A 15,014-nucleotide genomic window follows, 5' to 3' on the forward strand; every position below is an offset into this window, starting at 1 on the left:
CGTCATTTGACGGTTAATGGCCTTTTCGTTTGCGAGGGCAAGGAGGGGGAGCAATTCCTTGTCTCCCCAGTTGCGCATCTTTACAGTGTCTGTCAGGTTTGTGTTTCCCTCTTGCTACTAGCTGCTCATTCCTGCTATCAGCTGTTTCCTGTTAGTCCACCGCCAGCAGGTCGCACGTGTGGCATCATCAACAGCTCTTCCCACAAGTCATCAACAGCTACTCCCGTGGTGGAAGGGCGCCTCGTTCTTTTTAAGCCAAAAAGGTTCTGTCAATATGTTTACCCCTACGCGGTGGAAAACTGGGCACCTCGGATCAACTTTCTAATCCGGCTCTGTGTCTAAATGCTCACAGCTTGCCTGCAAAACGGCCCAACATTCACCGAAGATCTGGCAGTGTAAAAGGGGCTTACTACAGGAGTTTCACTCAGGAGACTGGTGTTTTACGTCCTGAAGTCAATGTTGGCTAGTTTAAAGGCAGAACTGCAACTGTGTCAAGACACTGAGTATGTGTTTAAAACTGCAACCAATAGTTTTGGGGCTGGTTATAAAAGTGTCTGTGGAAGTCAGTGGAAATTGACCTATTTTGTCGTCTAGGTATGAAAAACCATTGCTTATTTTCCACCTTGCTGCATATAGGGCACACTGTTTCTCATGCTGGCATTAGACAAGAGATAGGGAAATGCGTACTAGTGACATATTTTCAAGAGATACTGGGCCGTCACACCACATGCAGGCTAAAAACAACTGATTCCAAAATCGAGCCTTGCAGGACGCCAAAACTAACTGTGTTCATCCAAACAAAGAGAAATTCATGACATTTCCAGTCGAACTCGAACAAACTTAAAACCACTGCCCACTGGGGTCAAACTCAACCTATAAGATTGTGAAGTCAAAGCTGCTCTGTCTCTGAGAAATATCACAACGACCAAAACTCCCAGTCAGCTAAGCTAAGTTGAACTACGAGTTGTGTCTCTTTCACCTCTGCCCATTAACCTCCCATTAGTTTTTAACATCCTGATTTTGTCTCCATATGCTAAACATTAACCTTCCATCTATCCACCAGCTAACCATTCCTCTCCTGATTTTTGCATGGTTTGGAGTTGCATTGCGTAGACCTTCACAGGCTGAAGTATAGATATTATTCATAATATTAAAATGTAATATAAAAGGACTATTTCAGTAAGTTTGTGTAAGCAAGCCATGCTTCCTTGATGGTGTTCCCTTCCTCCCTTGCTGCCCGCTTGTCTTCCAAACCTTTCCCCACAGTGTTTAACAGAACATATATTGATTGTCTAAAAATACCAACTCTAACCCCTCTGATTGTTTGTTTCTTCGTGGGTTTCTTTCCCCCTCACAGGAGCCAATGAATGAACAGAACTTTGACACTTATGTGAGTACATTGACAGACATGTACACTCACCAGGACCAGTACCAGAGCCCAGAGAACAAGGCGCTGCTGGAAAACATCAAACAGGCCGTTCAGGGTATCCAAGTCTAGCCCTGACTGAGGCCAAAATAACAAATGCAAAGCAAAAACAACAACAACAACAAAAAAATCAAAAAGAGGGGAATGGGTTGTTTTTTGCTGCTGTAATCTACCATAGTTCTTTTATTTCTTCTGCTGTTATGCTCTCAACTCCATGGGTATCTCTTTTTTTTTTATTATTTTGATTGTCGTTGCCTTGCTTTGAAAAACAATTACCGATGTTTTAAACAAACATTCACGTTTTGTACATTTTCATATGACCTAATATAATGTGACGTACTGTTTATAGCTGCTAATGTATGCACATTCTAGTGTATATGTATGTATTTATTTATTGTAAGCTTGAATCATTTCTTATTTTAACGCGATACATCAAAAAAAACAGGGCGTCACGGGTTTAACGGGGAGCAGAGCGGGGAACTCGAAGAGCAATCATTTTTGAAAGGCTTTTCCTAACGAGCTGCAAAGCTTGAGGTTGTTTAATGGATGTAATTCATTCATTTTTGTAATCTTTGGAAAGTGGACTCTGATATTAATGTAAATCTTTAGCTAAAATTACGAGAAGAACCAATGCTATAAGCACGAAGATTTCAAACATCATGACACGGAAACTTACTGGTGCAAATCCCATCATCCCCTTCGGAGTTGTTTCGTTTCAAACTGTCACTGTTGTGTTGCTTTTCTTTGTTCGTGTGGAGAACGAAGCAGAAAGACCAATGGCTACAGAAAATGTAGGAGACAATCTGCCATTATGAATTTCTTTTAATCATCAACCTTGACTAGCTAATAGGACAACTTGTCAGCAATATTGGTGTGATAATATTAAATCATTTGTTTAGATATGGGATGCAATCTATATGAAAAAATGTTTGGGTATATGCAATTTCTTATGAATAAAACTAGCAAAGAGCTGATAGATCTTTTTACTAACTATAAATGTATTGCGTTTTGTATAAACCTTTTACTACAATCATGTTTTAGGAATCTGACGCGGGTGAAAGGACTTTGGTTCTGTCATGTTCGACTTTGCACAGGGACACCTTTGTTTCCATGTTTTGATGTTTTTATTGTCAATTAAGAGGCACTCGGCAGGCGAAGGGATTTGTAGATATGATTTTTCTTTCTAAAGGCTGACGGCTCCACTGGACTTACAGGGTCAAACGTCCCCATCCGTCATTGTATATTGCACTCGTTCTGTAGAAAACGTCTTTCCAATCATGTATCTTATTGTGTGAGACACAATGGGACATGATGCCAGACAACATGATGACCAAGCAGCACTTTTTTATTATCTTTGATTGTTATTGAAAAGAAGAATAAAAACTAGAGCCAGCAGTTGTGACGCCACGTCTGCGCACTGAATTTACCGACTGAGTATTTGATCTAAATCGGCCTTACGATGACATTCAGTCTGCAATCACAGTACTGATGGAAAATGTTTTCTGAACACCGTCGATCATGCATGCACTTTATTGGAGTATGTCAAAGTATTATCACGTGGTAAATGAAGCAAAAACTGTACAGCGAGTTTGTGGAAACTGTGACTTCGACAAGACTTTGTGCTGGTGATTCCTGTTTGAAAGCAACCTGGAACAAATTTCACCGATTTGATTTGTTACCTAAAGGAAAACTCCCCCTCTGGTCCCCTTAGATTTTTAACCTTTATATATTTTTTTTAACATCAAATCCATTTTAAAAGAAAGCCAAAAACAGCGTGCTGAACCAGACTGATAAGCTTCTGTCTGATATGTTACCTTGTGAAGGTTTTTCTTAGGCATCAGAAATACTCTGTTTTTAACCTCCTAAAGTATAATGTTGCGAATTAAAATTTGAAAACATAAATGCATTGTTGCATTTGTTATCACAAGACCTGTCTCTCTTTGTACAACCTGTCAATAGAGTCGAGAAATGTGAGGAGTTTTTCTGGCGTCAAGCTTTTGTGAAAGTAAATTGTTCCTGTTATAGGAGTGTCCGCCCATTGGTGCGCTTCAAAACTTGGTTGGACATGAAACACCTTGTTGAATTATCAGAGCAAAAGATAACTATTTTGGAAAATATTGTAGTGAAAGGCCCAAGCATGTGTACATAAAAGTTGAAGGGGAGAAGTTAAATGCAACTTCCAAGGTGTATTTCAGGACACCACATCCACAGAGCTTAAAATTTTCCTACAGCAGGGTTTAATGTTAATGACTTACCTGGTTGTGTAAGTTGGTCAGAAATCTACTTGCCTGAAGTAAATTTTTACCTGCCCCTATACAAATTGTTTTATTTATAAGTGGTTATGGAATAAAAACAAAGTTAATTGTCATAAAATTGGCCCAGTTTTGTCAGCCTTGATCTCAAACTTATGGAAAACTGCGCATAACATACAGAGTTTCGCCCACAACCTCCAGTGCCACTCAACTAAACTCCTGTTCCCTTGACAATTGAAATGCTTGCTTACGCTTCAGCTCACAAGCTTTGTCTTTACCCTCCTCCATTTTTTTTTTTGCGAGTGTACAATCGGTAGTGCGCATGTGCAACATGAGATGAGGGACGAAGAAGATGGCTCACTCCTTAGCTACTTCTATCATCAGCTTCGGAAAAACAATGTGTTTAATACTTGCCTGAGTTGCATGAGTTGCTCGATTTACTAGCCCATTGTGGCATTTTACCTGCCTCGGTCCATTAGGCAATCCTTATTGCTGAGCCCTGTACATGTGCCAAAGTATTTAGATCTATGCGCCACTCCAAACTGACAGTTGAAAAAGGCTTGATTTCTCAAGCACTACAAATCTTCAGTCTGGTTCAGTGTAACACTTTAACCTGTCTCTCCTATTTCCTGTTCAGTTTGTGTTTTCCTACATTACCCAGAATGCTTTTCAACAGAGAAAGGGATCAAACTTTGTTGCTTTCATTTAAATAATACGTATGATTAATTTATGACCCTTTAAATTGAAGTAGCCACCCCAAACTTTCCAAATATATGAATGTGGTTAAAACAATATAAAATATTTTTTTGCTAAGATGGAATGAAAACATGCCAACTTGGGTTTGAATAACATATTTTCACTGTGTAAGCATCATGTGACTCTAATCCGGGGGAAATATTTTCTAATGTAAAGACATTTAAGAGGAAAATCAAGAGATAACCATCATAATTTGATTTGTGACTCCAAGGGACTGACCCCTAAAACACCCATTTTCATATTTTTAGATGACTGAAACATTCTCTGCTATCAGTCCAGTTTCCCCACAGGGAGAAAAATATCCACCAAACAGGGGGAGTTTTCCTTTAAAGATGCTCCTTCTTTGGACTTTTACTGCAGAGCCTCATTCCCTGACTTTACATCTCTGTCCAAAGCTTCGTGTCTGCAGCTTCCTGCCAGTAAACTACTGCATTAGATAGACTGACAGCTTGTATTTTTTATTTAGTCAGTTATTCTTATTGATAACAAAGGAAATGGGAGTTAAAGCACAATTCTGCCACTTAAAGACAGTCAATAGACTAGATATTGTAATATCAGATGTAAAAGCTAAACTGTAACTATTTACATAGAGAATCTCAACACTAACATGTGACATGCTAGAATGCAAAAGAAATCCATATGAATATTTGTGAAATCATCAGTTTATGAAAATGTTACAGTTTCTTTTCAGCAGTGCATCGATAAGGGGTTTTTATACAACATTCATTTTCTCTCCTCTTACCCCTTTTTCTGTGTTACTTGCAAACTTTCAACAAAAGTTTTCTTACCACATGGCATGGGTTTTGTTGATATTTTTGCTGTATGTTTAAGGTCACGAGATACGCTACGTGATATTTTAATTTGACTTGTGAAGTTTGTACAATTTTTATCATGCTGGTGTTGGCATCTCTTGCTCTGAATAAATCTTGTGTTGCAACACTGATCACCACCTGTTCTTGTTTTGAATCACAAGCTGATGATTAGGAAAGTTAGTAACAGACATTTAGTATAATACACCAGTGTTTTTTCATGTTTTAGCTTTATAACATTACTGTCAAGTGTATTTTTCTTCCTTCAAGGCAGTTGTCAGTTTCAATTCATTAATATCAACCTCCAGCAGCATATCAATACAACAATACAGAATCAACTAATAAATTAATAATACGTATTGTTAAAGAATATAAAAAGGACTTTGAATTTACCAGCTGCCACATTAAAGTGATGAACAAATAAATGCATCAATTGCTGTAATCCAATATAATATAAACTATTTTGATAAGGCCTACTTATGACAAATATTACCATATTTCTGACAGCATACCTCAATATTGATAAATGTTTTGTCAATAGCCTTTGAGTCATAGCAGTGACTGCTACACAAATAAGTGTACACCAGAGTAATATATGCTGTGATTAAGTTATGATACTTTATGTTGTATATATCAATGAAGCAAAATAGAAATATAATATAGCAGGCTATATGATGTGGTAAGACAGAGTGTAGTATGAAATAGCAGCCTACAGTATAGTGGATTTAAGATATAGGCCTAGTAGGCCTATAGAGGATGTAGCTAATAGTAGTAATTATAACAAAATATTATGGATTATATTAATATGATATAGTATTGCAGTGTAACCGAATATCAAACGTAAGTATAGCATAAAATAAATGACATATCAAATTATACTTCAGTCATTTTGATATTCTCATGATAAAATAGAAAGGCCATGCGTTTCAAATAAAAAAAACATGATTTTTAGACTGTCAGTGTTGTACCTTTATAATAGTAGAAATAAATCAGTAGATAATGATACATAAAATATATATTTATTATTGTGTAAATGTGTAGTAGCGGCACTCAGACAGTAGATGGCGCCAAATTGGCGCGCTCCTCTATATTTCCCTCCACTGTTGTATTTCCGGTTCAAAAACACACCCTTTCCGGTCTGAAAAGAAGCAGCTAAACACGACATAAACAAACCGAGACAACGTTAGTCGTGTAGAAGCAGTTGTTAACGGCTATTATTAACGGGATTCGGATGTAGCGTTAGCCCGGGTTGACTCGGTTCCGGTGGAGGAGTGACGGTTACCATGGGGAAGTGTGTTGTCTCCGGGTGTCCGAACCGCGAGGCGAACGTTAACCGGGGGATCTACAACCGGGCACCGAAGAGGTTCTTCAACTTCCCCAAAGACCCCGCACGAGTCAAGGTACGGACACGTGAATTTAACCAGACCTAACATACTATTACATATGTAACGGTAACGTTAAGTTACGTATAGTGTGTTTTGGCGAACAACACCTCACACTATTAAAAACTACGGCTGCAAAATCCAACAATGAATGGATATTCTAGGTGGAAACTTAAATTTTGGGATTTCTGTTAATTTATGGGATTAAACATGGAGTTAAGGGACTAAAATTAACTGTTAGGGGTTATTTCTTCAGCTCCTGAGCCTCTAAACCCTTGTAATAACAATGAAAAAAGCAACAAGAACAATGTAATTACATGAGTTGATTCAGGTAATATTGTATTTTATTCTCATTGAACAACAGAAAGAAAACCTCCCCTATGAAACTTCTCTCCAAACAATAGTTTCCCTGCCAGGCCTTCATATTTTCTTTATGGACGTCTTTCATTTCAGGCTGTTGCCTCATATTCACAAGCCAAGCTGAAGTCCTAATTAATGGGATGCTGGCAAACGATCTGTGCATGTGATGGAGGAGTGTGCTGCACTTACAGTTCAATGACATGGCATAGTTTTCACCAAAACATGCCTGAAGTCCTAGTATCACAGCCAAAATAAATTCATAATTAAAGAATGCAATTTTATATTAACAATGTGCTTAACTTTTAAAGTTTCCGAGCTGAAGATGAACTGTGCAAACTGTCCAAAATATTAGTAAACACGAACAACTGTCTCCCACATCCAGAAACTAGGGTGCTAAAATGCAAATGGTGATATCATGGGGTATAAAGTCTAGAGTCGCTCCATAGACAGTGAATTGGTAAAGATGTTAGAGATGACACTGAGAGCACCCCGGGGACTGTTCTGTGTATATGGGTACATTTTCTGACGCTACAATAGAATAAAGTCCATTTGGTTGTAAAAGAGAAAAACAATCAGTGGGTTCACAAAATCAGGCAAGTTTGAAACTAACTTCTCTGGTTTCTGGCTTTGAGAGAAAGAGCAGCTCATGTTCACAAATACTGACTGAACTTTCTCCAGCAACGAAAATAACCTATTGGAATTCTTGATTTAGGCGGTGTTACCCTTTAACCGACCCTGTGCAACCCTCTCTTTGTTTATAGTGTAATCAGAAATTCCAACTAGTCAGCAAAGCTCTGTTGAAATGTATCCAGTATAAAAATATACCGCGTACCAGCAGTAACACTTTTGACTCTGTCCAGGTATGGCTGGCGGCCTTGAGGGAGACAGACAAGCAGGACTCGACAGAGCAGCATTTAATCTGTGAAGACCACTTCCTGCCAGAGGACATCTCCACCAACGGCGTCAACAGTGACGCCATTCCCATCATGCCTCCATGCCTGGATGGGCCCTTGATAAGCCCCTGGGGAGCTGAGTCATCAGAGGAAGAAGATCAGTGGGCCACCGGTGGCGGCTGTGATGATGACGATGACGACAACGCTGATGAAGGTGTAGATGATGGTCCTGCTAATGTGGAGCCTCCAGCGCCAGAACTTCCTGTAGTGGATATACCACAGCAGGTCAGGAAACTGTTGATATCATATGCTTTTGTGAATATGACACATCTCTGTCAAAAACATCTCTCTTACACTGTTTGTACTAAGCACATAACATGTAATAACTCTCATAATATCAACATGACTGTAATTAATGGCTACATTTTTTTAAGTTCAAAATGTAATCTCTTAAATATTGGTTAATAATCAAACTTTATCATGTGTTAGATGTAATCAGAGTAGATTTAATCTGCTGTTTTCACTTTCTGAATTCCAGGAGGATCCAGATGCCATGAACACTTCAGAGGCCATGACTCAGGGGTAAAACACATCTTCTGGTTTTCCTCTTATGTGTTACAGCCTGCTGGTTAAATTTAATATTTGCACCTACTTTTTATCAGTTAAAATAAAAATTTGTTTTGGTTAGATTAAAAATAAATATATTTATCTGCTGTAATTTCCATGTAGGAGCAGGTGTGATAGTGGGACATTGAAGTGGTTCCTGCACATGTTGGCACACAGTGTATTTTACATGAGCTTGACAGAAATGACAAATTTTAACTCAAGTTGAACGAAACATTTTCTCTTCTCTCCAGCGTCAGCCTTTATCAGAAGAAAGAGAGCATCCAGACCAAAAGAGTCAACAGAACAGGTGTGTGCTTCTGTCAGATCTTTAGCCAAACCTGATCTTTTATTTATTTGACAATATATAACACAGATAATAAGATACTAATAAGATGGATGTGGTGTTGTACTCAGATGTGTCCTTGGGAGCGCTGACACAGCATTTCCTGGAGCTGATACTGAACGCTCCGGACAACTTGGTGGATCTCCGGCAGGTGACCACGAGCCTGCAGACCCGCAGGCGGCGAGTCTACGACATCACCAACGTCCTGGAAGGCATCAGCCTCGTTGAGAAGCAGTCTGCCAATAAAATCAAGTGGATGTAAGTGAAAAGATATGATGAGGGTGGATGTCTTCAGGTTGTGTTGTTATTCACTGTCCATGTTTGCCTTTATATCTTGGTGTTTTATGGACTTTGCTAGTCGCTGTTACCCCAAGTTAAAAACAATTAACCAGAGGTGTGGACTTGAGTCACAAATCTGATGACTGTAGACTTGTCTTGACAAAGTGAAAAAAGATGAATAAGGTGATCGCCGAAGTCACACAATAACACAAATAAAATAACTGATCCTGGACCAGTACCTAGATTTTTTTAAGGTAGCTAAAATACATTTTGTTGCTGACCCCTCCACAGCAGTACCTCCCAAGATCCCATTTCAAAAGAACCAAACTATCCCTTTTAATTTCCAAATCCACTTTGTTTAACGAATCTTTCAGATTCCAATCAAGTTGCACGAGAGAACCATGAAGAAACATTATGTTACTGAGCGCCTGTAGGAAAAGATTATGCCATTTATCTTTTTATTTAATTTTGACATAAAACAAACAGCAAAATCCACTAGTTGCAGCCCCAATATGTAGCATGTATGATGAGCTGAAATCATCTGATAATATTTGGCATGCCACTTTATCTGTCTGGCTCTGTTTTGCATTTTCTCGGAAAAATCGTTCATTTTGAGAGCTCTAATCTGTAAGGTCAAGAATGTCCTTTAACGCTGTTAAAAAGTCTTGTGTGTTGCTGGTAAGCTTTGCGGTAAACCTGCTGTCTGACTGTCGTCTGTCCAGAGGAAGCTGTCAGATCTCCAACTTCCTGTGGAAGAACCGGCAAAGGTTCGAGAGAGAGCTGGAGAACCTGAAGCTGGTGGAGGAAACGCTCGACACCCTCATCAAAGGCTGTGCCCAGCAGCTCTTCGACATGACCGACGACGTGGACAATGCAGCATATCCTTTCACACCAGACCCAGAGGAGCAGCGTTCTGTCCTGTCTTTTAGAATAGATTTCCTTCTGTCCATTCATCAGACATGAGCTCTTTATTGCTACGGGAAATTAACGACCTGAATCCCAGAGCTTCTCATAACCTGAGCCGTATCAGCTCTATAGGATGAAATGTTATGTTGTGTTTCCAGCTTGCTTCACTGCCCCCATGTGGCCAAAACATCAGGTAATGCAGGTTTATTAAACAACCCAAAAAAGAAGGAAATCCACCAAAAATCCTCACTTCCTAGTGCATTCTCCCCATAGTGCAAAAACATTAGACACTGTTTTATGAATCAGATTTAATTTGTCTCATGTTGCCAAGACAGACATGGGAGGAAAAACAGGCATCGAGCTCATGTAAACCTTCAGATTAATCTTGGAGGCCTACAATAAGTTTTTTAATCTAGGGAGTGAATGAAGCAGTTGTAAATGTTGAGCAGGTTTTCTTTAACCTTTCCTGCACGTTGGCCTACGTGACCTGCGAGGATATCAGCAGGGTCAGAGCCTTCGAGGAGCAGACGGTGATCGTCGTCAAAGCTCCGGAAGAAACCAAGCTGGAGGTTCCTGCACCCAAAGAGGTGAAAAAAAACAATGACTGAGTAGTTTTCTGGATGATCCGGTGTGTTTGGTTCAATATCCAAGAAGATATTGTGTGTGTGTGTGTGTGTGTGTGTGTTGACACAGGACAGCATCCAGGTCCATCTGAAGGGGGGTAAGGGTCCCATCATGGTGGTGACCTGTGAGGTCGGGGCAGGAGGTGCATCTGCAGAGAATGGCAATGGCTGCTTGTTAACGCTGGAGGAAAGCCGGATAAAGACTGCTACGCTACACACAGGTAACAACAACAACAACAACAACAACAACAACAACAACAACACATGCCTAAACATCCCTTTGCATGTGTGCACTGCAGTTTCTTGTTGTCTCTCATTGGCCGACAGCGATAGCAGTACATCTATGATAAGCTAAACTCAGCCACTAAGTGTTTAATATTGTTTCATTTCATTTGTTTTTTGCTGATGTTGTTGCAGAGTCATCAAGTCCACAGAGTGCTGTGCAGAGCGCGTAGCCACCAGCTGACCACCAGGAGGCGCCAGCTGTCAGACACCAGCCAGGAAAAACCACAGAAGCCTGAGTAGATGGGCTCCAGGTAGTGAAATACAGCTAAGCCTCGACAGTTACAGAGATTTCAGCTGACTGAGCTCACATGTGGTACAATATTGAAATAATACCCAGCTGATACATGTTTAAATCAGCTGAAACATTCACATATATCATCAGGTTCAAACTGATCAGAAGCAAAATAAAGACGTTTCATCATAGAGATCAACATGGACGACACTACTCATGGATCTGTTTCATTTGTTTGTTTTATTACATTGGTTCACAAGAAGGAAATGACGTAACAATGAAGGACAGGGTGGCGACACTTTGACTGGGATGTTAGTAGCTTTATTTTTGTATGAGAGATGACAGAGGAGTGACTCAGCTCATGTGTAGATGCAGTACGCAGCTGTGCCTCTGTACTGCAGAGAGGCTTTGTATTATATATCACGATCATGTGCTGACCAGCAGTACGTTGTATATTTTATTTTGTTTATACGTTTGTCTTAAACTTTTCTTTGTTTCATCTTGAACTTTCTAATGGAGAAAACATCTCAAACACGCTGTAATCAATAAACAAGTTGAACTCATATAACTCTCGCACATCAGCTTGTTTCCTCTCACCAGCCTGCAGCCTTCAAGGTTGCTGGTCTGAATCCCTGAAGCAGTAAAGGGAATGGAAAGTTTTGACTGGTCTGGGGCAGCAGCATCTTGGGCTCTACATGTCGCTGAGGTGCCCATGAGCAAGGTGCTGAGTCGCCGCCAGCTTGTAGGCCTGCTAGAACTGTTTCCTGGCTGCTGACCTTTGACCTCTGTAGCTCAACCTGCCAGCAGACTCTTGAGGTGTGTCAGACAAAGCAAGGAATCTGAGCGATGAGGTACGTGTTTTTTGAGGGAGGGACAAAATTGCTTCCTGTTTTCAAGTAGCAGCACTTTGTTTGAATCGACTGGAATTTGCTGTTATTTGAGCATTTGGAGTGACCGTATAGTTTCATGCTTGATGTTTTATTTCCACCTTTAAAAGTCAATAAGAAGACTGGTGGTGAGTTTTGTTATTTTCACTCCCTCAAAGTTCAGAATACAGTTTTGGAAAAACACACTTCATCAAGGCAGGTGATCACTGTGGCGGTGCCAGGGGGCCGACTTCACCTGCCAGACACAAAAAAATTATTCGTCCTTGTTGTGTACAGTGTATATATATTACGGACCACTTAAAGAAGCTGTCGAAAGAGAAGACTGAGGTTTGATTTTGTACAAGCGACATCATTGAGTGTGATGCACCCAAATCATCAGTGCTGTTGCAGAACTGCATTTGAAACTGCAGAGTCCGTGGGCTGCCTTCAGTCACTGAAACGAGGTAGGCTACAAGTCCTTTTACATAATTTCATCAGCCAAGTTTTGGCTGTATAGCCATGAGTACTGCTCAAGGTTTAAGGACTTACTTGGCAAGTTAGTTTAATCATCAGAGCCTTGGTAGGGAGTTGCTTTAGGACAAATGCTTTCATTTTAAATTATCTGTAGAGAAGTGAGAAAGAGTACTGTAGATATAAACAAATGCTTTCTCTAAAGACACCTTGGCTCAGTTCCCTCAGCCCTCAATAAGGCCACAGCCCTTCTGTGTGGAGTTTACATGTTCTCCCTGTGTCAGTGTGTGTTTTCAGAGCTCTCCGGCTTCCTCTCAGTCCAAAGACATGCAGGTTAGCTTAATTGGTGAACTGGTGACTCTAAATTGCCTGTAGGTATGAATGTGAGCGTGTCTTTACGCGTCATCCCCCATGACCTTGTTTCAGGATGTTATGGACAAATGAAAAACGTTTTAGAGAGATGTCGATTTAACTTCATTGTAATTTCAGTTTGTGGTGCTGTTCAGCTTATTTGATATAGATTGGAGAAAATAATGAATCATTTAAACATACAATGAGTTACTTTTTAGGTTTGATTTTTTTAATCAATGTAGTTCTAAGTATGAAATGACAACAGAAATAAAAAATGAAAACACTGAAGTACATTAAAGTACAAAAACACCTTGGAAGCAAAATGTGATTAAATTTTCAATTTTACTTTAATAGCCCAATATCACAAATCACAATTTGTCTCAAGGGGCTTTACAATCTGTACAGTATTTGACGGACCCGGTCTTTAGATACTTATTCCAATCAGGATAAAACTCCCCCTAAAAACTATTTAAAGGGGGGAAATGGAGGAAACCTCAGGAAGAGCAACAGGGGAAGGATCACTCTCCAGGATGGACATCCCGTACTGTATCTAGGTGTGTTATTATGACCTCTTGTGTCACCAAACTGCAACTGCATGATCTGCAAAATCCTCAAAGGCATTGTGCAGTGTGTTGAAAAGGGCGAATGGTTTAGATTTTAAGGAAGCATGCATGCTGATACTTTTAATGAGGTGATATGGGTCACTGCACACAGACTACTCATCTTTCATTACAAGTGGCCATATTGATGTTTGGATTGAGATCTGCATCCTTCATGATCCCTCTTGGTTAGGACTTTGTCATCCTCCCATTATTATGTAAAGATGTGTTTTTGTTAAAGATGTCAGCTCTGAGTGAGGACAGGTAGGAGGGAGTCCCTTTCTCTGGAGCTACTCTGTGTAGGGAACATGAAAGACAGCCAGACCAAAGCTCAGAGGTGAGATGTGGATCTCTGTTCATGACTGTTCTTCATTGCTGAACTAACAACTCTCTAGTTACACTCAAAGCTCTGTGTGTGTTGTCCTGGAGCCCAGAACAGCTGCAGAGACCAGACTCTCCTGTACCCAGCTGTGCGTCCACAAAGAGTGATTGATTCATCACTGCAAGGCCAAAGAACCATATCACAATGCAGATGTTTGTCAGTAAACTGACACAAAGTGCACCCCAAATTATGCATTCACAGATAACTGGCATTGCTGTTTTTTACAGTAATCAGAGACATATGGGCAGGGAGGAGAAAGGAGACACTATGTTCAAGAACGGGGTCGTATAAATTGTATTCTGAGAATTTCATGGACTTGGCCCCAAGACGTGAGTTGGAGAGTCGGGTACTTTTAAAAAAGTTATGGGACCGATATTTTTCCTTTAGTCTGGATCACAAGTTACTGTTGTGCTCACAGATTATAAATGGCCATCTCACAGCAGTGGGAAGAAAAAGTGGAGCTGTAATATAGATTCATGTGATGACCTCAATCTGGCAGGGATCACAAAGAGGTTTGAGAAAGGTGAGCAGGATTTTTTACATATTCAATACAGTGATATCTTATGAATTGGATATGTACTGTGTATACATTGATCAGACAAAGCATTAAAACCAGTGGCGGGTGAAGTGATTAACACTGATCATCTGGTTTCAATGCAATAATCTGATGGGAAACTTTAGGTCTTGCAGTCATGTGGATGCCACTTGACGCACTCCATCCACCCAAACACCGTTGCAGACCAAGTGTCCTCCCTCATGGCAGTGCCCCCCTCCAGAGCGACAATGCACCATGCCAAAATGAAAAAACTGCTCAGCAATGGAACATGACAAATAGCTCAAGGCATTGAGCTGGCTGTGTAATTCCCCAAATCCCAATCTGATCGAGCATCCATGGGGCGTGCTGGTACCCCATCTCTCAACCCACAGGACTCAAAGGATCAGCCGTCAATACCCTAGTGCCAGACACCACAGGACACACCCCAGGGGTCCTTTGTCCATGCCTTGACAGGTCAGAGCCACGTCTGATCCAAAGAGACCCCACCATGGATCGGGGGCACCTCTGGGGTACCGGCTCATTCCACAAATACTCAATTGGTGATCTAGGAAATTTGGAAGCCATTTTGACATCTTAAGTTCTTTGTCACGTTCCTTGAGCTGTTTCTGAGCAGTTTCTGGGGTGTTGCATGGTGCTT

The 15,014-nt window shown here is 40.4% G+C and overlaps 2 protein-coding genes across 3 annotated transcripts in view; both read left to right on the forward strand.

The window, feature by feature from the left end:
- The window catches only part of myt1la (myelin transcription factor 1-like, a), a 77,473-nt gene extending 72,095 nt beyond the window's left edge, over positions 1–5,378 (forward strand). Inside the window, exon 25 of the mRNA XM_050058544.1 lies at positions 1,358–5,378. Within this exon, the coding sequence (XP_049914501.1) occupies positions 1,358–1,498 (141 nt within the window). The 3' untranslated portion in view covers positions 1,499–5,378. The remainder of the gene's footprint in view (positions 1–1,357) is intronic.
- A 992-nt stretch (positions 5,379–6,370) lies between these two features.
- e2f6 (E2F transcription factor 6) lies at positions 6,371–11,365 on the forward strand. 2 transcript variants are annotated; one of them, XM_050058542.1, is made up of 9 exons: positions 6,371–6,643; positions 7,846–8,163; positions 8,417–8,460; positions 8,736–8,791; positions 8,899–9,085; positions 9,829–9,983; positions 10,484–10,599; positions 10,706–10,856; positions 11,053–11,365. In XM_050058542.1, exons 1-9 carry the CDS (start codon positions 6,527–6,529, stop codon positions 11,088–11,090), a joined length of 1,182 nt encoding a protein of 393 aa, XP_049914499.1. In that variant the 5' UTR covers positions 6,371–6,526; the 3' UTR covers positions 11,091–11,365. The 2 variants fall into 2 exon arrangements, with proteins under 2 accessions (XP_049914499.1, XP_049914500.1); XM_050058543.1 differs by having other exon boundaries at positions 8,742–8,791.
- Positions 11,366–15,014: the final 3,649 nt, after the last annotated feature.

This window comes from Epinephelus moara, chromosome 12 (assembly GCF_006386435.1).
Source record: "Epinephelus moara isolate mb chromosome 12, YSFRI_EMoa_1.0, whole genome shotgun sequence".
Classification (NCBI taxonomy): domain Eukaryota; kingdom Metazoa; phylum Chordata; class Actinopteri; order Perciformes; family Serranidae; genus Epinephelus; species Epinephelus moara.